At 58.8% G+C, this 27441-nt stretch overlaps 1 protein-coding gene and 1 pseudogene across 10 annotated transcripts; one reads left to right on the plus strand and one right to left on the minus strand.

Moving 5' to 3' along the window:
- L1CAM (L1 cell adhesion molecule) lies at window positions 1-24985 on the minus strand. Of its 10 annotated transcripts, XR_004264751.1 has the most exons (30): window positions 24885-24985; window positions 14237-14416; window positions 11726-11740; window positions 11048-11153; window positions 10609-10811; window positions 9582-9704; window positions 9315-9485; window positions 8917-9028; window positions 8601-8785; window positions 8370-8501; window positions 8087-8230; window positions 7406-7517; window positions 7126-7292; window positions 6867-7023; window positions 6562-6686; window positions 6366-6476; window positions 5924-6121; window positions 5622-5692; window positions 5237-5459; window positions 4037-4152; window positions 3655-3856; window positions 3446-3568; window positions 3177-3350; window positions 2963-3082; window positions 2715-2855; window positions 2275-2409; window positions 1924-1996; window positions 1817-1828; window positions 802-1371; window positions 1-770 (listed from the first exon to the last, which is right to left on the minus strand). XR_004264751.1 is itself a non-coding variant. In XM_032265239.1 (29 exons), the coding sequence occupies exons 2-29, from the start codon at window positions 14310-14312 to the stop codon at window positions 1140-1142; spliced, it is 3759 nt and encodes a 1252-aa protein (XP_032121130.1). In that variant the 5' UTR covers window positions 14313-14416; window positions 24885-24985; the 3' UTR covers window positions 1-1139. The 10 variants fall into 10 exon arrangements, 3 of the variants coding, with proteins under 3 accessions (XP_032121130.1, XP_032121131.1, XP_032121132.1); XR_004264753.1 differs by lacking the exon at window positions 11726-11740; XR_004264755.1 differs by lacking the exon at window positions 8370-8501.
- Window positions 23994-27333, plus strand: LOC116541268 (annotated as a pseudogene).
- The last annotated feature ends 108 nt before the right edge of the window (window positions 27334-27441 follow it).

Here is a 27441-nt window from a genome sequence, read left to right on the forward strand (position 1 = left end):
TACTCTTGATGTGCAGGTTTATTTGCCTGTTATAATTCTGATATTATGTACATATATATATATACTTTTGTTTTTTGTAGAGGGCTTATCAGTAGACCAAGCACAGGGAGGCCGTGGCTGCTGGGCAGGGTCACAGCAGTGCTGGGAGAACCAATCTTTCCTTTTTTTTTGTCTGTTTTAATTTTTCCTGGGATGGGTTCATCAAAGCTAATTGCTATAAAACCTAGAAACCACCTAGAGACTCAGACATCTGGCTACACACTAGTGGCATAAAGGGAAGGACAGGGTACAAACTTTCAAAGTCACGGTGTATTTACATTCCCAAGGTAGGGGCAGGAGGAGGCTGAGGAAGAGAACTGTTCAGACGATGGGGGCGGGGTTACTAAGGGGTCCTGGGGGGCGGGGGCGGCTGGAAGAGGCCTGCCGGTGGGCAGTGGGAGGTGTGCCCGCCCCACAGCCAGGTAGTGGAGGAGGCCACTTGGATGTTGTCTGGTGGGTACCGAAGGCAGCGCGTGTATGGAGCTCCTGAAAGCTGGCCATGGGGCGGGCTGGGCGGTGGGAAGAGGTGGTGCTGCCAGACTGTGATGCTGGGGGGGACTCTCTGGGCCCTCCAGATGGCCTCCCCTGCCCCTGTGGCCAGCTTGCCCGGCTCCCATTCCGGTTGGAGCAGAGATGGCAAAGAAAAGAGCAGATGGTGGGGACACCAAGTTCTGTCCCCAGTCCCAGCCAGGCTGGCCAGGGAGTGGCTGGGGGAGGGGAATGTGCCAAGCCTGGTCCTGAGGATACCCCACCATGTCTGACCCCAGTCAGAGTGCAAGAAAGGCAGCATCTTGGAGACCCTTCTGGGCCACCTCTACTTCTCTCCCCAACCACAGCCTCTCTGTCCAAATGAGCTGGCGAGGCAGCACCCAAAGACTCCTGACATGTGGGAGATCTGCCCCCAAGCTGAGGCAAAGCAGTGGGTGCCCAGGAAGAGGTGCAGCTGGGTTTTGGCAATAAAGTGGGGACCGAGTGGTAAGAAGGGGATCAGAGGCAGCAAGTTGTCCTCTGCCCCAACTCCAGCCTCCCATGGGCCTGCTGGAGAGAGAGGGGCCTTGATCCCAAGGCCAGGGGCACAGCTTCTCCTGTCCTGGACTCCACTATTCTAGGGCCACGGCAGGGTTGATGGGGGAGGTAGCCCCTGAGCTGTCGTTGCCCCCCGCCGCCTCCTTCTCCTTCTTGCCACTGTACTGGCCAATGAAGGAGCCGTCTTCATTGAACTGAACATCCACACTGCCCCCATAATCGGCCAGGCTGTCGTCACTGCCCAGGGGCTTGATGTCTCCGTTGAGCGAGGGCTGGCTGCTGCCGAAGGCCTTCTCTTCATTGTCACTGCGGAGGCACAGGTCAAGTGTGAGTGACACTGCTGCCGAGCCCCTGCAGCAGCCCTGGCAGCCTGGCAGGAGCCTGGCTGGGGGTAAGGCAGATGTCCGCCTGACTTCCAGTTGCTTAGAATGCGCTCATGTTTGGGCAGTCCCCAGATCCTGGGGACTGAGGGAGCAAGTGCGCACTCAGCCGGAGGGTTGTGAGGCCTGCTTCCTGTATGGGAGCCTGTCTGGGGCCTCCCTGGGGAGGAGGGGAACAGTGAAGGTAACAGTGTGGAGAGGAGGGGCTGGGGCATGTTGGTCTCTCCCTGAAATGAGGAGCTGCGAGGCCTAGGGGCTTGGAAGTGAGAGTCCTGTCAGAGCCCCTGCAGCCAGGGGACAATGGCATGCCAGGGATGCACTGTCTACAGGGGGTCCCTGCTATCGGGCCCTCCCCACCGTCCCTGCCTTACCTCTCCAGGGACCTGAAGTCACCCGGCAGCACAGAGAGAGAGAGGGGGTGAGAGGTGAAGACCAGGGTGGAGCCCAGCCCCAGCCCCAGCCCTGGCCTCAGGCTCACCTGTACTCGCCGAAAGTCTCATCTTTCATCGGTCGGGCTTCAGAGTCCACCTGGGTGTCCTCTTTATCCTTCACTGGAGACACAGAGAAGAACAGCTTCCTCTCCTGCCCCAGCCTGACCCGGGGCTCCAGGCCCCTCTTTGCCCTGCACCCCCAGCGATCTGTCTCAACAGCGCCCAGAGACAACAGGCTCTGAAATACAAACCACTCGTCCTCTGCGGCCCACCACCACTTCCCTGTCTCCCCAGGCGTGGCCTGGAAGGATGATTCCCCAGCCCACCCTATCATGCCTCTGCCGTCCTGCTGAGAGCTTGTCAGGGGCTCCACCCCTCATGTGGGGCTCAGAGGCTACCTGAGTATTTGCCGCCCTTGCTGCGCTTGATGAAGCAGAGGATGAGCAGGAGGAGGAGCAGGAGGATGATGGCGCTCACAAAGCCAATGAACCAGCCCTCAGTGGCGAAGCCCGCAGGAGGGAGCCTCACTCGGCCTGAGGGTGAGACACCCACACTGCCGCCCAAGCCTGAACCCGACCAGGGGCCCAGAAGTATGCTCCTGAAGTCCGGACCCTCTGGGGTGCTGAAGAGTGACAGGGTCAGGGAGATAGGGAAGAGGGCATCTGCGGAAAGGGTATGAAAGGGGGCTAATTCGGGGACACCCAGATTCTGGGAGGAGAAGCAGACAGGAGCTGTGGAGGGGGCCTGGGCAGTAGTGGACATTCAGGGGACACAGGGACATGAATTGGGCGGCACCCATGCCTCCCTGGCAGCCAATGGCAGGTCCCCAGTGCCTCACCTGTGCCATTGGTCTTCACAGCCATCCTGTGCTGGAACATCCTCTCCTTAAACAAGTGGATCTCATAGTCAGTGTCAGGCTGCAGGTCCCCCTGCGTGTAGGAGCTCTGGTTGTAGCTGACGTAAGCCCCGCCCTTCTCTTCTGCGAGGGTGAGAGGGTGGCAGTGGGGGTGAGTCGGAGTTCCAGGCAGCCCCTCTGGCCCAGAGCCCCCTTCCCCATCACTCCCCAGGGCCCCCTTTCACACTCACCTCCCAAGGCTTTGAACAAGATATGGAACCTGAAGTTGCACTGGCCCTCCCTGGGGACCCAGGAGACGACGCTGTAGTTTTCACCCGCTGTGGCTGAGATGTTGCCAAAATCCGAGATCCCTGGGGACGCAGTGGCACAAGGAGACTGTGGCAGCTGCCAGGTAGTCTAAGGCCCTCCCTCTTGGATCCTGCTGGCCAGGGCCGCCCCGCTTACCAGACAAGGCCATAGTGCCTCCTTCCCGTACAATGGCTTCACCAGGGCCCTCTTTGGTGGTGGCCTGAAGCTGGAAGCGGTACCGCAGGTGGGGACTAAGATCGGTGAGGTTGTGTGTCCGAAGTTCGGGGTCCCGAAGGTTGAAGGACAGCTGCCCCTTGCCCCCCTCATCCACTGTGGGGACAGGCAGGGGTTGGCTGTGGATGCAGCTCTGCCCCCTCCCCATGGCCCCTCCACCTCCCTTCCCTGTGGGGCGGGCGGGCACGCACGGGGGCGGTAGGAGAGCACGTAGCCGGTGAGCACGCCGTTGTGGCTGAGCGGGGGCTGCCAGTGCAGCCGCAGACTGGTGTTCGACTGGCACTCCACGTGCAGCGCCTCGGGGTGGCCGGGCACTGCAGGGCACAGAACCGAGTGGCAGGTAGGTCCTCGCCCAGGTCTGGGGAGGAGGGCAGGGATGAGGCGTGGGTACAGAACTCACCTCCCTCTGGGGTGCTAAAGGTGAACTCGCTGGCGGGCCCCAATCCCCGCCCGTTAAAGACCTGCACCTCCAGGTGGTAGGAGCTATAGGGTCGCAAGCCACTGAGGATGACGCTGGTGGTGTTGGCGGGCACCACCACATGGTCTCTGTGAGTGTGCCTCTTGCTGTGCTTTCGCTGACTGCCCTCCCTCCAGTACGTTACCTGCACAGGTGGATAGAAGGCCTCAAAGGGCAGAAGGTGCCCAGCAGGTCCCCCAGCGCACACTCCCACCACCAACCCAAGACTTCCAGGACAGCAGCTGGCAGGTGGCAAAGCCCCCCCCCCATCTTGTCACTTCACCTCAGTGACCACCCTCCTGGCCCCCACACCTTGGACTCTTACATTGTATCCTCGGAGGTGGCCCTTGACCTGGGCTAGGTCCACTGGCCGCCACTTGACCAGCACGGCGCTTGAGTTGAGGATCTCAATGCCTTCCAGCTCAGGGACTGCCTGGGGGTCTGGAAACCGCCAGTGACTTGAAGAGAGCCACAGGCTCTCATCCCAGCCCTGAGGCCAGCCCCAAGCCCCCCTACACAGGGAAGATGGATTCGGATGTTTTTGGGGGCACATTGAAGAGGAGCAGTGCCTCTGCATGGTCTCAAGGGTGCTCCCTGGGCGGCTTATCAGTTGCAAAGGTGAAAATAGTAACATACAAAGGAGAAACCATGGCCGGCGCGGTGGCTCATATCTGTAATTCCAGCACTTTGGGAGGCCGAGGTGGGCAGATCATTTGTTTGTTTGTTTTGAGGAAGAGTTTTGCTCTTGTTGCCCAGGCTGGAGTGTAATGACATGATGTCAGTTCACTGCAACCTCCACCTCCCAGGCTCAAGGGATTCTCCTGCCTCAGCATCCTGAGTAGCTGGGATTACAGGCATATGCCCCAGCCATGCCCAGCTAATATTTATTTTTAGTAGAGATGGGGTTTCTCCATGTTGGTTAGGCTGGTCTTGAACTCCCGACCTCAGGTGTCTCGGCCTCCCAAAGTGCTGGGATGACAGGCATGAGCCCTGGCACCCGGCCTCGGGCAGATCATTTGAGGTCAGGAGTTTGAGACCAGCCTGACCAACATGGTAAAACCCAGTCTCTACTAAAGATACAAAATTAGCCTGGCGTGGTGGCGCATGCTTGTAATCCCAGCTACTTGGAAGGCTGAGGCAGGAGAAAGGCTGAGGCAGGACAATTGCTTGAACCCTGGAGGCAGAGGTTGCAGTGAGCTGACCAAGACCATGCCATTGCACTCCAGCCTGCGCAACAAGAGCAAAACAACGTGTCAAAAAAAAAAAAAAAAAAGAGAGAGAGAGAGAAACTAGAAAAAAAACCTTGACCAGGTGCTTCAAGTTACCATCTGGAATACCACTGACAATTATAGAAATGTGTTGTATCAATGTGAAGTGTGGGGAATTTCATAAAGTCGCTCTGGTTATGTAAGAGAATATCCTCATCCTTAGGAAAGGCACACCCCAGCACTGAGAGGTGTGGACATGTGCTGGTGTGGAAGCAGGTGAGCTCCACCCCGGGCAAGGGGCCCCGCTGGATACTCACAGTCCTCTCCGGAGTAGCCGATGGTGACCTGGGGCTCTGGGCCCTTGCCCTGTCTGTTGACAGCCTGGACTTTGATCTCATAGGGCACGAAGGTGGACGTGTTTGACACCACCAGGAAGGGGTCGCTGACAATCTGCTCTTGCCAGGGTCCTCGTGTCCCCTGAGGGCGCCACTGCACGCGGTACTGAACCTGGGGGGCGTTCCAGTCCATCCACCGGAGTGGCTGGAGGAGGCCAGCAGAGGAGGAGTTGGTTGGCCAAGAGCACCAGCATTCTTCGGCCTGCCCCCCAGAGCAGATGGGCATCCCCAGACATCAGCCCCTTCCTTAGCACAGCCAAAGGTGTGGCCCTATGCCCCACGGGCATCTCAGCCCAAGGACCCTCACCTTCCACGTGATCACCATATTGGTGGTCTCATTGCCTTCCCCCTTCACGTTCACAGGGTTCTTCTCCGGGGCTGGAAAGGAATGTGTGAACACATTAATGCGGCAGCCTCTTGTGGAGGGCCACAAGGGCTGAAGACCAAGGAACAAATGGCTCATTCTGGAACCAAGGGAGTCCAGCCCCCTCTCACTTCCCCTGGAAATTTGGAAGCAGAGGAGCTTGGGCACAGTGCCTCTCTAAGCCCTCCCTTAACAGCCCAGAGACCCTTCCAGTTGGCATGGGAGTGGGTGCCACCCTGACTCACCTGCCTCAGGTGTGACCACAGTCTCAGAGACCGGGCTGGGCTCCCCAGGGCCGTATTTGTTGATGGCAGTAACCCTAAAGGTGTAGTGGACATAGGGCGACAGCTTCAGGGTGGTAGAGGTCTGGTTCCCTGGCACCTTGCCCAGACTGTACCATTTCTCAGGCGCCATTTCCTTGTCCTCAAATTCAATGTCATACTCTGCCAAGAAGTAAAGCAATGGAGTAATAAGTGTATGGCTTGGGGGGAAGGGCTGTGGAGGGGTTGGGTATAGTCTGGACCCCTGAGTACCCAGGTCAACTGGCATCTCCAGATTCCCATGAGGAACCGTGAGTCCCCCCAAACCATGTCTCCCCAGTAAGGCCCCAGGAGAAGGGAAGACCCCAGGACAGAACAGGGCTGGCAGAGGTGATGGTGGGGGTGGCACCGAGCTCAGGCCTCTTACTCTCAATGGGGGCGTTGTGGTCTTCCGCAGGACTCCAGGACAGGCGCACCTGGCTCTGCTTCAGCAGGTGCAGATCAGACACTGACAGCCGAGGCACCAACCCGGGGCTCCCTGAGGGCAGGGAGGGTGGCTGCTTAAAGGGCCCAGCAATGTGAGCCTGGCCTTCTGGAGTGGAGGCTGCCACCCTGCAACTTACCCACCACCAAGAGCTGTGCCCTGCTCTCCACCACATCCAGCTCAGTGCTGGCCACGCAGCTGTAGTTGCCCTGGTCACTGTAGTCCAGACTGTGGATGACCAGGCGCCCGTCCTCTATGAAGTACCTGTGGAGGACCCGTGTCTGTCCTTCCTGCTGCCTGGGCTCTTCTCCTCTTCCCATCCCTCCCTCCTGCCTTCTTTCCCTGCTCCTGCCAGAGCCTTCCCCCTCAAAGCAGGGATGAGGCCAAGAGGTCTGGACTTCCAGCTTTTCCTACTCTGCCCCCTTTCACCATCACTGTGCTCACTTGTCACTGTCCCCAAGCTCCTGGAGGTCTCGGCCGTCCCCACGCCAGGTGATGCTGGGCTGCAAGGAGGGGTCAAAGGAGGCCTGGCATGTGAAGGTCACCCTCGAACCTTTCTTCTCAATGGTGCTTCGGGGACCCTGGGTGATCTGCGTTGCATCTGAGGGTAATGGGTACATGGGGAAGTCAGTCTGATGTCCTCCAGAGACCTGGACCCTCCCTCCCAGAGGCACTGCCAACCACGTGGCAAGGGTCGCCTGACCTTTAATCTGCAGGTTAGCCACAATAGTCACATTATTTTGGTCATTGGCAGCCTGGCAGAAGTAGCGTCCAGTGTCATTGGCCTGGAGGTCTCGAATGCCCAGGGTCCCGTTGGCATAGGGGAAGAAGCGTTCGTCCTGAAGCACGGTTGTCCCATCCTCATCTAGCCTACAGTAAGCAGGGCGGACCTGGCTCTGACCAGCTGGCCTGGGCTCCCTGCCCTCCCTGGCTCCCTGGCTACTGGGACAGGACACTCACCACCACCAGGACAAGACACTCACCACTGAACACTGGGCACAGGCGCTCCAAAGGCCTTGCATAGAAGGTAGGCGGTGCTGCCCCGGACAGCCATGTATGTCTGATTGTCTGCAGTCAGGATCTTGGCCGGCAGCTCTGGGGGAGGAACAGTCTTGGGAGACAGAGCAGGACTTGGGGCCACAGCTGTGCCAGGAGCCAGGAACCCTTTGCATGGCTTCCTTGGGCCCCCAAGAGCCCTGCAAGTCTTGCTTCCCTGCTCCCAGCTGAGGCCTCCAACAGGCTGGGTCTCTCTGTCTTCAGACACTGCCCTCTGTCTCAGATGCGCCTCAGGTTGCAGCCACCCAGCTTTTACCAGTTATTCCAGGCCCAACTGACAGTCCCCTCTCCCCAGAAGTCTTCCTGGCCTGGTCCCCAGTCTTCCCTGAGGCTCCAGGAGAGGAGCCACCCGGGCTGGCCTGAGTGACATCCTGTCTGGGGTGAGCATCCGCTTAGTCACGGTGACAAGACCTTTCCCCTCTTACATCTCCCCCTGCTGTCATGAGGCTGAGTGAGATGGGACGAAAGGTCTCAGCAAGGAGAAAGGCTGGTTCCAGCCTGGTAGGCCAGGGATACATCAGCTGGCAGCTGAGCCACTCCGGTGGCCTGGCCCAGTGGGCTGCAGGGACAGACTGGGAGTGAGGAAGTAAGGAAGGGAGGGCACTCACGGACAACGTAGATGTAGGCATTGGCCAGCAGGAGCCCATGCCGGTTGCCGGCCTCACACTGAGTCACCATCGTGTCACTGGGCTGCACGTTGCTCAGGATCAGGGCGCCACGCTGGATCCGGTACTTCTGGTCCTTGGCCAGCTCTGTGCATGCAGCAGGTGGGCCCATGGGCCCCGGCAGGGCATTGAGCTGCGTTGAGGCTGTTCCTTACCCTCCTCTTCCTCTGCCCCACAGTGCTTAGGGCTCACAGCACTCCCCACTCCTGCCTGAGGCCCTGCTCACCCTCCACGGGGATCCCGTTGATTCTCCAGGTGATCTCTGGTTGAGGCCTGCCTTGGACTTGGCAGTCCAGGCGGGCAGTCTCTCCTGGCCCATACAGATGGCTCTGGGGCTTGTGCAGCCAGTACGGGGCAGCTGGGAAGAAGGAGAGAGCCGCCCTGAGCCCGAAGCCTGCAGCCAGCTCTTGTTCCCCGAGCAGACCCTCCCCTCCCCCATGACGGTAGGCCACCGTACCCTCCACGGTGACATAGTAGTCATGCCGTGCACTGCCCAGTGAGTTCTCAGCCAGGCAGCGGTACTCGCCATCGTCCTCCTCGCCCACGTTCAGCAGCTGCAGGGTCTTGTTGTGGTTCTGGTAGGTGACACGGTCAGCTGGCATGGGGCCACTGGGGCGCAGCCATTTGATGGTCGGCGTGGGACTGCCCAGGAGGCCAAAGGAAGAGAGCAGAAGGGAGAGAAGGCAAGGCCGCTCACCCCAGCCCCTATGCCCTGTGGAGGTCTGCACTCCCCGCCAGGGCTGCCCCACCCTGCCCTGGGTGCCCAGACTCACAAGCCCTCAGCAATGCACTCCAGGACCAATGGCTGCCCCTGCAAGGCCACCAGGTGGCTGCTGGAGTTGGTGGGGAAGAGCAGGCGGGGCTTCCTGTCAATCATGCTGTTGGCTGCCAGGAGAAAGGGAGTCGGTGGGCTGCCCACTCTTCCCTCCACCCCAGAATCGCAAGGCTGAGTGACTCGACACTCCAGCCAGCCCCTGGGGCCTCTGCTTCTTCCTCTATTAAGGAGAGTGTCCTGTCTCTGCTCTCGATGCCTGGGAAGGTGTCTGGGCAGGGTAGAGGTGGGAGCCAAGCTGTTCTTGAGGAAGCCTGTTGTCTGATGGACCATGATGGGAAGGGCCGTGCCTGAGGGTGAGAGAAGTTAGGGAGATGGTGCACAGCCACTGAGACTCACTGGCCTTCACCCGGAGGTCAATGGGTTCCTTCTGAATGATGGTCCGGGTGCCTGGGAAGTGGGCGTGGCAGATGTAGTCTGAGTGGTTGTCGGAGGTGAGCACGTTGGCAAAGTAGAGGTTGCCGTTCTGGCCCATCGTCACCCGCTCGTCCTGCTTGATGTGCAGGATCTCTGCAGGGGGCAAGGACACCGAGGTCATGACCCCGTCCGGGAAGACACTCTCACTGACACCCCGGCCCCATGAGGCAGCCCCCTGCCAGCACCCACTGCTGTTCATCCAGTAGATCCGGAGAGGCTCTGCACTCGGGGGAGGGTGGCAAGGCAGAACCACCGACTCCCCTTCCTCTACCTCCACAGGCTTCACTGTCTCCTTTGGCCACTTGGGGGCACCTAGAAGGGACAGAGGAGCTAACACTCTCCTCCTGGTCCAGATGGTGCTGGGCAGAAGGGAAATGGGAGTGGGCTACCCCGGGGATGGATGAGGGGGCAAGAGGATCAGGCCAGGAGAAAGTTCACAGAAAGGGAGGCAGACACTCTCGGTACCTTCTGGGCTCACGACGGAGACCGGCACCTAAAGAGGCCAGGGTGACCAGGAGGCCAGGCGGCCAGGAAGGGCTCAGCCTCCACAGTGCTCAGCTCTCCCTGCCCACCCCAGGAAAGGACGGGTGGGGGGAAGCTGAGGCTGAGGTGCAGTGATGGGGGAGGGGAGCTGTGGAGGGATGCGGGAGTCACAGACCCTTCCATCATCCTGACACGGAAACCATGGCAACGGTTCCCAAGGTAACCGGAGGGGTGGGGAGGAGAGGGGAGAGTGCTCAGGAGGCAGAAAGCTCAGGGAAGATAGAATGTGAAGGGAAAACCCCAGGGAAAGGGCGGCACAGATAAAGACAGAGCCCTGGAGCAAGAGAGACCAAGTTGGGGAGAGGGACAGATGGAGAGCCAAGTGGAAAAGCTGGGGAAGAGGGGCCCCCCTAAGGAGTGCGCGTGTGGACAGAGATGACTGCAGTGACTCAGGCGGGTCCGCCCAGAAACAGTCACTGTCCCCACCACCCCGCTCCCCCTACCCCCTTCCCCGCAGGCACCGCAGGTACCCAGAAAGCCTGAGGGAGTGTAGGGGCATGAGCTGACCAGAAGCACGATAGAGACAGAGACAGAGCAAACAAGGAGGACGCTGCACAAGAAAAACATGGGCCGGGAAGAAGATGGGGCAGGGCGGAGGGCTGGCAGCTTCCAGCCCACATTCCCACACAAGCTGCCGGGACCTGCCCTCCCTGGTCCCTGCAGCGCCTCGCACCCTCGGCCATGAGCCGGATCTCATGGGACATGGCGGTGCCCAGCTTATTGCTGGCAAAGCAGCGGTAGATGCCCTGGAACCTCTGGGCAAAGTTGCTGTTGTTGCCCGTGATTGTGAAGGAGCCAGAGTGGGGCGACTGGTAAACAGTCACACCCAGTTCATCCTTGGGTTTGAAGTGGACACCATCCCTCGTCCAGCGGAACCTGTGGGCAGAAAAAGGCCCAGAGGACTGAAGCCCTGGAACCCAATGGGGGCTGGAACAGGCTGGAGGGATGAGGGCATCAGCCAGAGCCCCCAGGGGATGGGCTGGGAGATGGTGAGGACTTGGGGTGATTGTGAAGATCTGGGGCTTCTGGGCTTAGAAGTTAGGTGGTTCGGGGAGGCACAAGGCTAGGGTAAGTGGTGGGTAACAGGGGCTGAGAGGGCAGAGATCACTCACTGCACTTCAGGCTTGCCACTGGCCTCACACTTGAGGCTGATGTCATCTGTGGGGAAGACAACCAGGCGCCGTGGAGACTGTTCTGTGATGACAGGTGGCTCCATCACTGGAGACAGGGTGGAGAGAGCGGTGGTGAGGGTGCTGCTTGGCTGGCGTCATGGCCTCAGCCCCTGTCCCACCATGAGGGAAGCAGGGTCCAGAGCCCCTGGAGGCCCTACGGCCATCGGGGCAGAATGGAGGAGAAGAACAAAAGAGGCTTGTGGGACGTGAAAGGAAGGAGAGAGAGAAAAAGGGACACATGCAAAAATGTAGAGAGAGGCAGGGACAGAGGGGACAGCAACGGAAGTTACAAAGAGATGCCAAAGACAGACAAAAAAGATATGACAGAAAGAAGCAGGGGCAACAAAAGCCAAGACACAGAAACCAAGAAGGACAAACCCCTGACAGGGGAGAAGGGACCAGAAAGAATGGCACAGAGGGACAGTGAGGGTGACAGAGGGCCCAGGCTGGGGCAGAGACAGAACAAGGCCAGCCCGGCACAGGTGAGAGAAGTCCATGGCGCTCAGGGAGAGCCGAGCAGGGCCATGGCACTTGGGGGCAGGGTTGCAGGCTCAGCCAAGGGCCCCTTACTCCTCTCCTTGGCCTTCTGGGAAACACTCTCACCCCTCCCCAACTTACCATGGTGTCCTTCATCTGAGAAATCCAGGTAGGCAGCAAGGGAGGGAATGGAGAGAAATACTGACAGGCAGCCCCAAAGGGGAGTAGATGGCAGGGGACACAGTAAGCTCTTGCACCTCCCCCCCGCCATGGAGAGGAAAAGGCAGGAGAGGAGGCCCTGGCAGTGGCAACAAGGGGACATGTGCTGGGCTGGAGCAGTGGCAGGTCAAGCCCAGGGAGATGGGACAGAGCCTGGGGAACTCTCCCCAGGGCAGGGCGATGCCCAGGAAGAGGGGCTCCACTGGACCGGCACACGGGGTATGTAGCCCAGGGGCAGCCAGGCCGTGCCTCCAGCTCTAGCAGACAGGGAGAGAGAAATGCTTGCTTTTAATAAGGAGTGTCCTTGCAGCCCCACGGCAGGGCCTGCAGAACTGACCTCACCCATTCAGGATGCCTTGGAAGGCACCCTCCCCTGCTGTAGCCCGCTTCCCTCCTAATCCAATTAGCACAGCTGAGTGTTTTCAATTACCAGGGCCCAGCCTTCAGGGCTCTGCTGCCCCCTCCCCCTGAAAACTATCCCAAAGGCCCTGCTGCATCTGAGTTTCCGTAGCTTGCAGGGTTGGCACCAGCCCTCCTCTTCTCCCTCCTTCCTCCCAGCCAGCCACCAAGCTCTCTGGGGCAGAGGCCAGAGCTGTTCCCCCAGTCCCAGGACTCTGCAGAGCACTGGCCAGGGCAGCCTTGAGGAAGGGAGAAGAGAGATGGTGGGAGGGAGCAGCAGCCTGCCTCTGAGAGCTTTGTCTCTGTAGAAGGCCTCAGTGTGAAATTCCAGAGAGGGAGGAAGGGACTCCCTGGGGAAGCTGCAGTGGGCCCTGGGCTGAGGAGGGAGACGGTGACAGGGATGACAGGATGGGGAAAGTCAACTAGGTGGAGGAAGCAGGAAAAGAGACAAAGGGGGCTGGAGTGGCTGCAGAGGGAGAGATGGAAGGCAGGTTCCAACAGGGAGGGCTGGCTGCCTGCCACCATCCGCTGTGTCATATCAGGGTCAAGAACAAGTGCTGGTCAGTGCCCGGGGCAGCCTTGGAGCTGCTGTGGCCTTTGACCTAGTTCTCTCTCCCCACTCCCATCTTTCGGTAGAGAACGCACAGCTTGCATTCCTATGTACAGTGTTATATTGTGTATCTACCACCTCTGTGTCCTCTGTATCTAAAAGCCTCACTGCTGTGTATTTCCCCTCGTGAGGCCTCTCAGTAGCTCTGCTCCTTCATCCCTGCACCTGGGTTGTCTTCATGCACCTGTGTGCATGTGTCCATGTGCATCTGTGCCAGGGGAGTGTGCATGGCCCTCCATGTATCTGTCTAAGGGGGCAGCTCCTTTACCTCCCCCAAGCCCTCACTGCCTCCCAATGCCAGGTGCCTCCCCAGCCCCTGTCCTACTGCTAGCACAGTCTTCCCCAACCCTATCTGCCAGGTAATCTCTCAATGACACTGGCTTCCTCCCTGTCCAGGCCCAGAAACAAAGGTGTTAAGGTGAGGCTGGGAAGGGACTGGAGCCACAAATTCCCTCACACATGATAACCTGTGCCATGCCCCTCACACAGCCTGACAGTCATTTACAACAGTGTGCTTACAATTCTTGCTCGAATTCAGGAGAAAATCCCATCACAGTAACACCACCCCACATGCAAGTGTGTACTCACATTCAGCCCCACTCACACATACACACAACCCACTGCAATCAAACATCATGGTCAAATGCCTCCCGACCTCCACAAATCTGGCTGGTAAATAACAGAGTGACCCACACACTTACCCATGTAAGTCTATCCATCTCACAAGCACACACAGAATGCTCATGCTTAGTCACAACCCTATGGCCACACTCCCCATGGTCCACTCATCTGCTTGTGTCCGGCACAAATGTTATAACCATAGACACATGCTCCAGCAGCCCTGCGCCCATCCCCACCAAATAACTACACACGAAAAAGGGTCCAGAAGGCTGCTGGGCTGGGACTGGGGTTTTTCAAGACATCTTTTCCTGTCTCAGTACAGAGACAGGGTGACCAAGGGCCCAGAAGGGGAAATAGAAACGGGGACAAGACTTGAACACAGGCCTTTGCACAAGCCAGCTGAAAGCTGGGGATGGCCCTGTTCTCCTGCTGCCACACCCCTGTGATGGGGAGTGGAATCGGAGAAGTCGGAGTGGGGTGAGCAGGGATAGGGCGGGCTAAAGAGAGCATGGAGGAGGCCCAAGATCTCGGGCCCTACGCCGGGTTTGCTGTCCCTAGTGCTGAAATCGCCCCGGCCGGCCGCGCCTGTCCCTGTCCGTGGTGCTGACACGCCTGGCATCTTCTACCCTGCCCTTCTCTCCGGGGTACCCAACGTCCTGGCTACCTCCTGCCCACCCCGTGCCCAGAAAAGGCAAGGGAGAGGAGCCAGGGTCCGGAACAGGGAGAAGGTGAGGAGGCAGAAGATAAAGAGGGGCCCAACACAACGGCGAAGGGAGGCGCCCAGGCTTCCTTCAGCTACTCACATTCCTCGGGGATCTGGATAAGCAGGCAGGGGCTGCAGAGGAGGAGAGGCCACACGTACCGCAGCGCCACGACCATCTTCCCAGAGGCACCGCGCAGCACAGCCAGCCGGGCTCGGTTCAGGCTCTGGCCGGGGAGGGGGATGGTGGGCGGCTTGAGGGGGGGAGCTGGGAGTGGGAACACTGGGAGAGGGGATAAGGGAAGGTAAGGGTGGGGGAAGAGAGAGGAGAGAACGAAAGGACGTTAGTGACTAACATCTGGGTGAGCCCGGGCTCCTGGCCCCGCCCTCAGCCCCGCCCCCAGCTGGCCAGCTTCTCCGGCCCTCCCCTCCCCACCCGCACCCGCACCCACACCCGCACCCCTCCCCACTTTGGAGGGAGAAATCTGGAACAGATAGCCTTGGCTGGGCCTGTAGGTTGCCTTTTACTCCCTCTCTACTCTCTGTCTGCATCTTTTCTGCCAGCTGCCTCTCCAGCACCAACTTGTTGCCCCATTAGCTCCCCTGTGCATGGCATCCCCATATGTGTCTGCATGTGTCTGTGAGCAGGTGCCTGTGGACATGTGTGCGGTTGTGGATCTGCAGGCAGGGAGTGAGCTGAATGTGAGCTCGTATTTCTGTGGTGTGTCTTCTCTGGGAGGGGGTGCACTCATGGGTGGGTGTGTTAGTATGTGTGCCTGAGAGAATCAACACACAACTCTGTTAGCTATGTGTGTCTTCTTGTGTGTCTCTATGTATCTGTGGGGATGAATCCCTGTATCCATTATGTCTGCGTGCACACAAAAGCATGTGTGCACACATATGTAGAAAAGAACTCTTCCTGTAGTCACATTGCCATAGCTTTCAGAGCCAACTGATCCCTGCGTGATGTACAGGCCTACAAAGCTAATGGGGGGCTTGGGAAGTGGAATAGAGAAGGGAGGAAAGGGGCTCAAGGTCGCTGTATTTCACAGAATAGTTTCAGGAAAATGAAGAATGGGGAAAGGGCGAGGCATGGTGGCTCACGCCTGTAATCCTAGTACTTTGGGAGGCCGAGAAAGGTTGATCACTTGAGGTCAGTAGTTCGAGACCAGCATGGCCAACATGGCAAAACCCTATCTCTACTAAAATATATATATATAGGTCGGGCGCGGTGGCTCAAGCCTGTAATCCCAGCACTGTGGGAGGCCGAGGCGGGTGGATCACGAGGTCAAGAGATCGAGACCATCCTGGTCAACATGGTGAAACCCCGTCTCTACTAAAAATATAAAAAATTAGCTGGGCATGGTGGCACGTGCCTGTAATCTCAGCTACTAAGGAGGCTGAGGCAGGAGAATTGCCTAAACCCAGGAGGCGGAGGTTGCGGTGAGCCGAGATTGCGCCATTGCACTCCAGCCTGGGTAACAAGAGCGAAACTCCGTCTCAAAAAAAAAAAAAAAATATATATATATATATATATATATATATAAGTTGGCCGTGGTGGTGGGCACCTGCAATCCCAGCTACTTCGGAGGCTGAGGCAGGAGAATCGCTTGAACCTAGGAGGCGGAGGTTGTAGTGAGCTGAAGTCGGACCACTGCACTATAGCCTGGGTGATGGAGTGAGACTCTGTCTCAAAACAAAACAAAAAAAAGAAGACGAAGACTGGGCACAGTGGCTCATGCCTGTAATCCCAGCACTTTGGGAGGCCAAGGTGGGTGGATCACCTGAGGTCAGGAGTTCAAGACCAGAGAGGCCAACATGGTGAAACACTATCTCTAGTAAAAATAGAAAATTAGGCCCGGGCACGGTGGCTTACACCTGTAATCCCATCACTTTAGGAGGCCGAGACAGGTGGATCACAAGGTCAGGAGTTGGAGACCAGCCTGGGCAACATGGTGAAATCCCGTCTGTACAAAAAATACAAAAAATTAGCCAGGAGTGGTGGTGCATGCCTGGAATCCCAGCTGCTCGGGAGACTGAGGCAGGAGAATCGCTTGAATCCAGGAGGTGGAGATTGCAGTGAGCCAAGATTGCGCCATTGCACTCCAGCCTGGGCAACAGAGCAAGACTCCATCTTGAAAAAAAAAAAAATACAAAATTAGCCAAGTGTGGTGGTACATTCCTGTAATCCCAGATATTTGGGAGGCTGAGGCAGGAGAATCGCTTGAATCCAGGAGGCAGAGGTTGCAGTGAGCCGAGATTGTGCCATTGCACTCCAGCCTGGGCAACATGAGCGAAACTCCATCACAAAAAAAAAAAAAAAAATTTAAATTTAAAAAAAGAAATAAAACGAAAGAATGGGGAAGGAAGTCTTCCCTTGAGAACTCGTAGGGAGAGGAGAGCAAGGAGAAAAACATCCCTGGGGGCAAGAGAGGCCACTGAGGCTTCCTCCCTTCCAGATGCTCCACGTTCGGGTCAGGGCAGGGGTCAGGACAAGCTCTGGGACATTTTCCATGGCAGTATTTCTTGTGTGTCTCGAAGTCCCAACTTCTAGGTCTTGTCTGAGTCTTCAGAGCTCAACTGGTGTGTGTGTCCACTCAAAGCCCAAGTCATGCCAGCCATGTCCACAATCACGTACAAGAAAGGGGGCCCAAGGACTAAGGGTCAGAAAGAGGGGTTTACCCTGACAATGACAAGAAGAGGAAACAGACTCCTAAGTGGACAGACCACTTCAATTCCAAACAGGAAGGGTGTTGTTAGGTGACAGAGCTTGAAGGCTGAAGTCCCAGACTGGATGCCTTCATTAAATCCATACTGCGCATCCTCCCTCTGCCCATCTAGGACCTTATCAAAGTGGGGACCGAGCCTCAGCAGGAACACCAAAAGGATGATAGAGAAGTCAGCCATGCTGTGCTAAGCTCTGGGCCCTGTCAGTTTTGTGTAACAGAGTGACCCAAGAAGAGCTGTAAATGCAGCAGATCCTGTGGGGACTCCGGGCAGGAGCTTGCTGCAGAGGGTGGTGGAGAAGCGGCAGGGTGGGTCGTCAGCATATCCAGCTCTGGAGGCCCAGAGCATGACTTGCAGGGTAAGAAGTGTGATTCCCAACTCTTGAGAGCTGAACTGCGGCCCAGAAGGGAGGAGCAATAGCCGATCCGTTCCACCCAGGCCTCTCCCCACAAAGCCAGCAGATCAGGGGAAGCCCCAGGCAGACCTAGCCTCAACTTCAAGGCCTGTAGGAGCAGTAGGAGACTCAGATCAGAGAGCAGACGATCAAAAGGCAGCCTTGGGAGCTCTGAGCACTGGTCTTAGGGAGGGGAGGGGAGGAAACTGGAGCAAGAACAAGCTCCTGCATGTCGGAGGCTTGGGTGCTCTGGCGGTGGATGATTTCTGCCATGCAAGTTCCTCTATTTGTCCTCCAAATCTAGAATCCTGGAATGGTGTTTGGCGTGTACACGCAGAGGAAATACAGTATCCCCAAACGCCTAGTCCCCACTCCCTGTCCCATCCCATCTCCCCACAGGCTCATATCCAACTTCTTTTTTGGTCTCCCAGTATTTGCCACCCAGTTTTTCACCACCCTGGGCACTGGGAGACAGGCAGGAAGCAGCCAGAAGGTTGAGAGGCATAACAGCTGGGAGGGGGGCTCCCTTCTCCCCTCCCACTGCTGCTGGGTCTCTGATCTCTCACCATTCCTCAGGCAATTACAGAGCAAGGGCTAGGGTTGTCAGCTCAGCAGGCCCTCTACCCCCCACCAGCACCACCAAGGGCAAAGGAGTTGGGGGGGGAGTGCTCCACAGATGGAGCCAAGGCCGGGTCTGCCAAGGGTGACAGACAGAGTGAGAAAGAGGCAGGAGGGAGCAGGAGACAAAGACAGACATAGGAAGATGGCGCTAACCACGATGGAGATGGTTAGGGAGGTGGGGAAATTCAGAAACGGAGACCCAGGCAGCAGGGAAAGGGAGAGAAGAGGAAACGGGAGCACAAAGGGTGCGAGGCAGCCACAGAGAGTGCCACTGAGAAATGGCAGAAAGAGAGGAGTGAGGGGTGGGGGTGGGCGTGTGCACGTGAGCATGTGGGCAGGCCGTGGGGCGCAGCGTCCTTGTCCCTGGGGGCTGTTCCAGGCAAGGGGCGGGGAGGAGGGAAGATGGGCCTGGGTCAGTGGAGGGGCTTCCCGGGAGTGGATGTCAGGCTGACCTGGGTGAAGCAGCTGTGAGCTGTGGCCGGAGAGACCTACAAAGCCCCACTTGACAGAGCATCCAGACTCTGCCCACTTGTGGCACTGGGTAAGGGACAGCCATGAGACAGTTCCATGCACTGCTGGCAGGGAACAGGTGGGGGGTTCCTGCGCAGGTAGGGACGGGGGAGGGAGAAGCACTCAGAAGACCCCAGGGAAGCCTTCCAAGATTGCTGCTGGCTGGGATCAGTGGCCACCTGGCTGGAGGAGACTGACACGTGTTAGGCCAAGAGTGGGCATGTATGACCATGCACCGAGTGGACAGCGGCCACTGTGTTGGGGCTGTTGCAGGTGAGGCCTTTCCTAAGTGAGTCCAGTCCCAAACTCATTCTCCCCTGGTGGGACAGGGCCAGGAAGGTGAGGGTGAGGCCCAGCAGCCTACAGGGAGGGGTTCAGCCCCAGAAGAGCCTCTCCCCATCCCACCCACCTGGTCCCCCAGTATGCCCGCAGGTCCCTCAGGGAGTCCTCTGTCCTCTGCTCCACAGAGCCTGCCTGGGTCTGACGGAAAGCAGCTTGCCAGGGAGGGACCTGGGAGGTCTTGGAAACTGGCTAGACCTGGGATGGCTGCTCCTTCCCTGAACACACACATATATACACACAGACGCACACACACCACACCACACACCACACCACACCACACACACAGACACACACACAAACACACACAGACGCACACACACCACACCACACCACACCACACACACACACCACACCTCACACCTTGGGAAGGGAACCTCTAGCAGTGCCCTGCACATGCGCCCTGCGCACCTGACTGTCAGCTGTCAGGTTCTGCCTGGAGTTCTCAAAGGAGAAGCAACAAGAGGGCCCTTCAACAGTGCAGCAGAGAATCCCCAGCTTCTCCCACCCTTGTCTCCTGGGGTGCCTCGTCACCCAATGGGCCAGAGTGGGGGTGGGACTGGGGGCTCAGCACAGGGCACATAGCAGGGTCAGAGTGCCGTTCCTGGCCCATGTGCCTGCAGGCCTGGGAGCCTGGAGGGGCCTCTGTGCCTGTTGGTGTGTATACAATGGTGTGGGTGTCACCTACACCCTATGAACTGTGTCCCTTTAAGGCTCCCACTGGCCCTCCCCACCAGGCCATGGCTGACGGGTTTCTATGGTGATGCAGCTAAGTCCCTCGCTAGCAGAGGTGGGAGAAGCCAGAGGAAACCTCGCTGTAGCCTATCGGGTTATTTCGGCAGCACATAAAGGGGCTGCTCCAGGGAGCCCGCACAGGTACCAGGGGGTCCAGAAGTCCTTTAGGACTGCTTAGTCCTCTGCATTCCCCACTTCACCCCTCCCTAAGGGGGTACCCCCGAGAGAGTGAGGTTTCAGTCTCCAAGGCAACTACAGCTCACCTTTCCTTAAAAGATGGGGAGAAGAGACAGAGGTTAACCCTTTGTAGGGGTGCAGGGAAGATGGGGAAGGGAGGGAACAACTGCACCCCTCCTCAGACTGTTCTATTAAATCAACTCACAGTTAGGACTTACCGTGTACCAGAAGTCTCATGAGCACTTCTACACACATCCACTCATCTCCTCCCCAGATTTGCCTCAGGGAGGGAAGTGCTGCCATCATCCCCATTTTACAGATGGGGACACGGAGGCTTAGAGAACTGGAGATTGTGCCCAAGATCACAGAGCTAGTTCTAGAGGACATGGTGGCTCCCAAAGCTGCCTCTCAGAGGCTCTGGCGTCCTCACATGTTCGCCTGCTCGGCTTCCCAGGGGACCAGGGGCCTGGGCAAAGATGACCTCCAAGCCATCCTGCCCTTCGGGGAGGACCTATTTGAGAGGCAGATGGCAGGCAAATGTGGGGGGCAGGGAGTGACATCTTGGCAGGGAGGCCATGCGGAAGTAGAATGTGATCAGCATCACGTCTCAGCACAGAGCTGAAGCCCGGGACTGGAACCCCCAAAACCCCCAACTCCCCCACCCAGGTATTCAGTCCAAGAGAAGGCCAACTCCTTTCCCTTTTGGGCTTGGGGACAGGCTGGTTTCTTGGTCCCCTCTCTGCTCTCTGGGATCTGGACTTGTTCTGACCCGTTTCTTGCAACCAGAGGCTCCAGAACCCCTCCCAAAGAGGCCCCTCTCCAGTCAGCACTTAGGGACAGCACTGGCCCCATTCTTGTGTCTAAGGGGGTACAGATGCCCAGCAGAGGGCAAGGCTTCCCTAGTCACCCAGGGGAGCAGGGCCAAGGCTCCAGCTTCCCAGACCCCTGAAAGCCAGAGAAATGAGGTGGCAGCAAAAACAGGGCTTCTCTCAGGCCCTGAGGCTCCTCAGTGAGCTAGGATTACCCTAGCACTGGAGGGCGGGTTCAGGGGCCAGGCCAGAAGGGACAGAGTGCATCCAGTTCCTATGGCCTGAAGAGGAGAACTGGGAGGGAGCCGAGCCCAGGGCAAGGAGAGGCCCTGGCCCAAGCCAGTCCTGGGACACCTAGCCTGTGTTGGCTTGTAGGGTGGGGCAGGGGTGCCTGGAAGCAGCTCAGACACTGCCAAGCCCCACTGGCCCCCTCCAAGGGCCCCACTCCCAAAGGGTTAAAGAGCAGAGGGGGACACAGGAAGCCCGGGAGCAGACAATGGAGCCTCTGTGATCCCCAGGGCTTGGGCATTCCTAAGTCATGAACACAGACACAGATGGCGGGGGGAGAGGGCTACAGGGAACCCCTCCACTGAAGCACGGCCTGGGTTGGCCAGAGGCGCTGTCCCTGTATCATGCAGTGCTGCTGCTAGCCACTGTAGCCGCCACCCTCAGCCCCACCCCTTCCCAGCACAGGCCCTGTTGGGGCATCTGAGGAGACCCACGTGGCCATATGACAATATCTGTGTGCATGCTGGCTCATGAACACACATATACATGCAGCCAAATATATGACCCCCCCAGGCAAACAGGAATACTGGAAGTTCACACACACACACACACACACACACACACACACAAATACACAGAAGCAGAGACGTGAACCCCACACATGCAGAGAGGAAGACTGCCTGGCGGGAGTGCTGGCGGCAGAGGGGCTCCCAGGACTCAGTCCCTCTTCTTCAGGCTCCTCCCTCACACTGGGATTGACAGGCTCAGAAGTCCTCCTTGGCCAAGTGCATGGAGCCCAGGACGCTGCCACCCTCCTGCCCCACCCAATCCCTGGCCCAGGCAGCTGCCCCCGCTGGGCGTAGGGGCCAGGAGCTGCTGACGGCAGGGCAGTGGCTGGCCACTCCCTCTGCAGCTTTCCAACCTGAGAAGAACACAGGGGCCTAGGGTGGGGGGCACTGGACAAAGAAAAGCTTCTAGAAAGAACAGCGGCCAGACCCTCCCCGGCTCCTCCCTCTCTCTCCAGCCACAGCCTTCAGGAAGCCACAAAGACCCTGTTGATATCGGGGAGAAGGCAGACTGGGCGGGCTACCTCCCTCCGTGCTCATCTGCATGGTGCTCACCAGGCACCCGCCATCCAGCCTTCCACTCAGACAAGGCCCCTATGAGGGGTCTGGGCCCAACCCCAAGGCGTAGAGTCCAGCAGAGGGGTGCTGAGTGGCTGCTGGACAGGGCACAATCTCAGGGCCATCAAGGGTGAGGCCGGGGCATCTGGGGGGACAGGGAGAGGAGCAGAGCAGTGGAAGACAGACAAAAGGGTAAGCAGAGAGATGGAGCAGGGCCCCGACAGAAAGGGAGAAGAAGGGAGGGCCAGGCAAGCAGCGGCAGAAGGCGGAGACAGGGGAGTGGTGCACCCCCATCCCTGGCAGCAGGCTTCTGCCTAGAAGGAGGGGAAGGTGATGGCCCTGGGGGTGGGGCGCTGGAATACGTGGAAGCAGCCGAGGAGAGAGCACGGGGTGGGGGAAGCAGGAGAGGGAGGTGTCCAGGATGGCCAGATCACAGCAAGTGTAAGACAGTGACTGAGGGGGCGGAGCTGCTCCAGGCCCATTCCAGATGGCCCCACCCAGGGACCGAACCCCAGCCCACCGTGGGGACAGGGGACAGGGCAAAGAGTACCCTGCTGGGGACCCTAAGGGGCATCGAGCCTCCCTGCCTCCTTGACCATCTGAACCACAGGGGAGGGGAGCAGGGCCCCCACTCATGCCCACAGAGGGAGGCTTGGCAGACCAGGGTCTTGGCTGCGATCCGTATCCTGGCAAACCTCCTCACAGGACCCCGCCCCTACTCAGTGTTCTCCCCCGAACGTGCCCTCCTGGAGCCTGGGCCACTCTGCAAGGCCATATCATCCTCACAACCAGAAGAGCACCCAATTGCAGCCATTTCGAGTGGCACTGGGGACCATTTGCTTTGAAATGGACCTTGGTGATCAAGGAATCTGCCCCTCATGGGAAAGGGACTGACTGTCCCAAGTCCTTGGGCTAGGGGACTGGCCAGTATGGCACACAGGCCCATCTCCTTGACCCTCGCCAGCCAGTCCTGGCCAGGCACATGCCAAGGAAGGCACCAGCCATAGGTCTAGTGGTGGAAAGGGCTTGGACCTGGGAGAGGCTGACTGGGGGCACAGCCTAGGCAACCTGCTCACTGTAGGAGCACTCAGGCCAGGCCCCTCCTCACTCTCACCTCCCTTTTCCCTTCAGATAATCAACAAGAAAAAAAGAAAACAAGTGACACCCCATGAAGACAGGGACGGTGCTAGTCCAGTTTCTCACTGGCTCTTCCATGGGCAGCCCAGAGCCCAGCCCAAAGGAGCACTGATGGTGAGCAGCTGCCCAGTACATGACTGCCCATCTCTGGGATGCTGAGCACCTGGGTAAGGAAACTCTTCGCTGGCTGCAGGGCAGGAGACCCCACCTTGAAGCGTAGATTGTCCTCCTGATTCTCAGCAGGGGGCTGGCAGCTGGGAACTGGGGGAGGAGCCTTTTAGGAGTGCGGTGTAGCAAACCAGGGAGGCTGGGGCGTGCTGAACGTGTCTCCCTCTTGGTGATCAGATCACCAGCGAATCTTAATTTCTTTTGTTCTTTTCTATATATTTCAAGTGCACTACAATAAGATGTATCACTTTCGGGATCATACACACACAAACATCAGTACATGTGGAGAGAGACTCAGATGCAGCTGAGAGAAATGGCCAGGAGCCGGGGAGCCGGAAAGGTGGGAAGGTCACAACCCTGCCCTGGAATTCCCTTGTGGCCAAGGCAGCCGAGTCCCCAAAGGCTCTGGAGCCCACAGGTGCGCACATTCGGCACTGCATGGGAGCTGTGCCAGGGGAGAGGCTGGGCTGGGCCAAGTCCCACCACCTGCAGCAAGGAGTCGATGTGAGGGGGGAGGTCCCCGCCCCAGAAAGATGGGGCTGGGCAGCAGCCCCCAGGGGAAGAAGAGCAGACTGTGCTGATTTACATCAGGGTCACATGACTCAGCAGAGATGTCACTGGGCTGCCCCATGCCCCTGCCCTCAGGGTGGGGTTAACAGGGGCAGGGTATCTACCTGAAGGGTGCCAGGACCCCACTCCTTTTGGGGAAGGGATGAGATGACCCTAGGCCTGCCTCCATGAGAGTGGCAGTAATGGATGGGGGGGTCCAGACACCCTGTGAGGTTAGTGAATTGCAGTGCGTGTTCTTTGCAATCCCTGCCAAGCAAGAGGCCCCAAAAGTGTGACCTGGAAAGGAGGGAATAGGAATCGCTGACCCCTCCCATAACCGAGATGGGAAGATATGGCAGTGGGCAGAAGATCGGCAGTGAGCAGGGACTGCCAGAACTGGTGAGGCCCTCCCTCCCTCACCCCTTCCTGATGGACTGTACCTGATGGAGACCTATGCACGGGAGGCGCAGCAGTGGGTGACCGAACCCACGTCGCCCAGTGCAGCCCTGGCTGGCCACGGAGCCTGTGGAAAATGACTCCGGAGGAGCCCTGCGCCTCCAGGGAGGAGCCCCTGGCTCTGCGGCAGGCTTTCGGGAGAGCCCGGCGGAGCCCAGGCTGAGATTTGGAAAGAAGGAGGAGGAGAACAAAGCCCCCCCAACCTTGGGGCGGAGGGGCAGGCAGCGCCCAATTCCGTTCCCTCCCCTCCCCCTACTGCAGGGGCGGCTTAGCCCAATCTGCCTGTCACCAGGCTGGCAGCCGGGGTTTTCAACCAAACTGGGCTCTCGGCTGGGGAAGAGGGGCAGCCACGCCCAGGGCCACACCCCATGGCAGACGGTGGGGGAGCGCGGGGCCCCGATCTGGCTTCCGTTCTCAGACACTCACACACGCACGGGAACCCGCCAAGTTTAGCCCCCACCGGCCCACACAGACCCTGCCTGACGCCCCCCGCCCCGTTCTCCCGCCAAGGCCGGCATCTGGGGTGCCGCCCAGGTACTCCTCACCTGTCGGACTCGGGCACCCGGCCTCCCTCACCCGCCCCGCCCCCGCCCCCGCCTGCGGTGCCTGGAGTCGGTCGCCGGGCATGGGTGGGGCTCCGGCCGCAACGCCGGTTACTGAGGGCCGGGACGGGCCAGGCGGCGCTCCCTGGTCCGTGCACCCCGGGCAGGGCTGCGTGGGGGGGCCCAGGGGGTCGCGGTCGCGGCCCGGGCGCACGGGCAGGCCAGCCCGCCTTACCTGCGCTGCGGCCGCCGCTCGGGCTGCCCGCCCAGCCTCCGCGCACGCCAGCCTCGGACCCGCCGCCCGAGAGCGTCTGCGATGCCGATGCTGCGGCAGCGGCGGCGGGGGCGGGGCGGGGCGGGCTTGCGCGGAGGGGCGGGGGAGGGGAGCGCCGGGGAAGAAGGGGAGGGAGGAGTGAGATCACCTCCCCGGCCGCCGGCCCCGCCCCGCCGCACCCTAGACCCTGGTCCCAGCCTAGCGCTGCTCGGGCTGGGGACCCCCGGACAGCCCACTCCGGGAGCTCAGCGGGACCCCCGCCGACGGGTTTCGCCAGACTCCCTCCCCCGCAGACCGGCAGTCTCCAGCGGGAGAGTGTCCCGAGCCCCAGCGCAAGGGAGCCCACAGTGAAAGCTCAGAGCGGGAATCCCGGGCCGAGAGTGTTCCCAAAGACCTGGGGCCGGGCGGTGGAGAGAGGAGTCGGGTGAGGAAGGCGATTCTCCCCCAGCCTCCACCCTGCCCCCGAGGGCTCCGGCCGGCGATTGGCATCCGCACGAAACACCCAGGGCAGAACTCCCGGGACCTCTCCCGAATGCCCCCAATCCTGGGCGCCTAGTCCGGGTCCTAATGGAAGGGGTGCGAGGGCTTCGATCCCCAGAGTGTCGGGATGGCGCTGCACAGCGCTGGCGTCTGCGCACCCCAGAGCGCGGGCGGGCGGCAGGGTAGGAGGCGAGCCCAGGGGCGACAGGGTCTCCGAGAGGTATACCTCGAACTACCCCTCCCAACTCCCAGGTTTTCTTCAAGCTCTCAGGTGTCTTATTTCTTTGTCCTCTGGATTGGCCCCATCCGACCTTTCCTGCCGACCCCACTCTCTCCCACTCTACCATGCAGCCCTGCACAGGATGGAGAAGTAAGGAGCTCCTCCCCAGCGCCTCCTCCTAGGCTCAAGGCCATGACCTCACAGGCCAGGAAGCAAAATGGAGGGGGTGGGAATTCCGGAGCCAGCTAGCTGGCTGCAGCCTCAGGGCTAGGAGGGCCTGGGGCCTCAATGGCAGATTGCAGCTCTGGTGACCACGGTATTTTTATGGGCATGCCTGTCGCCCAGTGAAGCATTCCAGGGGCCCTCAACTCAGTCTCACAAGACTCCCCAAGTGGTGTGGGCCCTGGAGGATGCCCCACCCCCATCGTGCCAGCTTCAGTTCCCCTGGAAGGGGAAGCTTGGAGTGGCCCCACCTGTGCTCAGAGAGGGTCTGGTGCCATGTTTGCTGGGTCTTTAGGAGGAGAATGGACAAGAGTATGCACCTGAGTGAAAGTGGACAGAGTGGGGGCACTTGCAGGGCATCTTCAGGTGACAGCAAAGGACACTGAGTCCACTGGGGTCACGAGGCCAGCAGGGCTATGAGCTGGGCCGAGAGGTCGTATTTTCCATGAGGCACTGAGCTGTGGTCCGCTTCCTGCCTTTGCTGATCTGATCTGCACATTCCCAGCCTTTTCTCAAAAGCCCCAACTTCTGCAAATCCTTTATTTAATCTAGTGTTGGATGCCGATCAAGATGACTTTGACAGGGGTGAAGTAAGAAGGGAATAGAATGCACCTGCTAATGTGTACTGATGGATTCGTTTATGATAACAAAAAATTCATTACCAGAATTTACGTGACATCGCATTTCCTGAGCATGGCCATGCCCCTGCCATCGTCATGTTTCCTGCACATTTAAATTGCACACCGACCTGGGGAGGTCTGTTGAAGCATTCGCCTCACGCTACAGAGGAGAAAACCAAAGCCCCTCAATGACGGTGCTGTTATTGTCTCACTCCCCCAGTGCCCCCATTTCACACATGAGGAAACAAATGTTCAGAGAGGTCAGGTGACCCATCCAAGATCGCCCAGAAGGTAAATGGCAGAACTGGAACTTGAATTCTCTTCTGCTTGACCACAACACCCATTCTGACTTCTGTGTAATGAGGTGGAGGAGCCAATGGGAACAAGAGCAAGAGTGACAGAAGACCAAGGGCAGAGCAAGTCCCGGGAGAAGCAGGAGGGATTGGCCCTGAACAAGAGGCAAGCCACCCCTCTACTGCCACCGGCTTGCTGTGGAGGTTACAGGGACACGGAACAGATGGCTGTCTCTCTCACTTCAGCGTCAAGTGCTTCTCACAGCCATGCTCCCCATGACCCACCCCTCATAGACACAGTACTGGACCCTGCGATGAGCAGGTGGAAGTGGCCGAAGCCACAGCTGACAGTGGGGCAGAAGAAAGTGCCAGCAGGCAGGCCGGGTGGGCTCGGCCCAACATATCTTTCTCTGTTCTCCTTTCAATCTTTCTGTGCCTTCGTATCTCACGTGTAGCACTTGGAAACACATACTTGCGTCTGGGTTTGGTTTGATTCTAACAATTCTTGTCTTTTTAAAAATCAGCTTTATTCGACACCAGCCAGGGCAACATAGTGAGATCCCGTCTCCACAAAAAAAGAAAAAACATAGAAAAATTAGTCGGGCGTGGTGGTGTCCGCCTGTAGTCCCAGCTACCACGAGGCTGAGGCTCCAGTGAGCCATGATCACGGTACTACACTCCAG

The sequence above is a fragment of the Sapajus apella genome, unplaced genomic scaffold (assembly GCF_009761245.1).
Source record: "Sapajus apella isolate SASKATOON/1434 unplaced genomic scaffold, GSC_monkey_1.0 scaffold149, whole genome shotgun sequence".
NCBI classification, from domain to species: domain Eukaryota; kingdom Metazoa; phylum Chordata; class Mammalia; order Primates; family Cebidae; genus Sapajus; species Sapajus apella.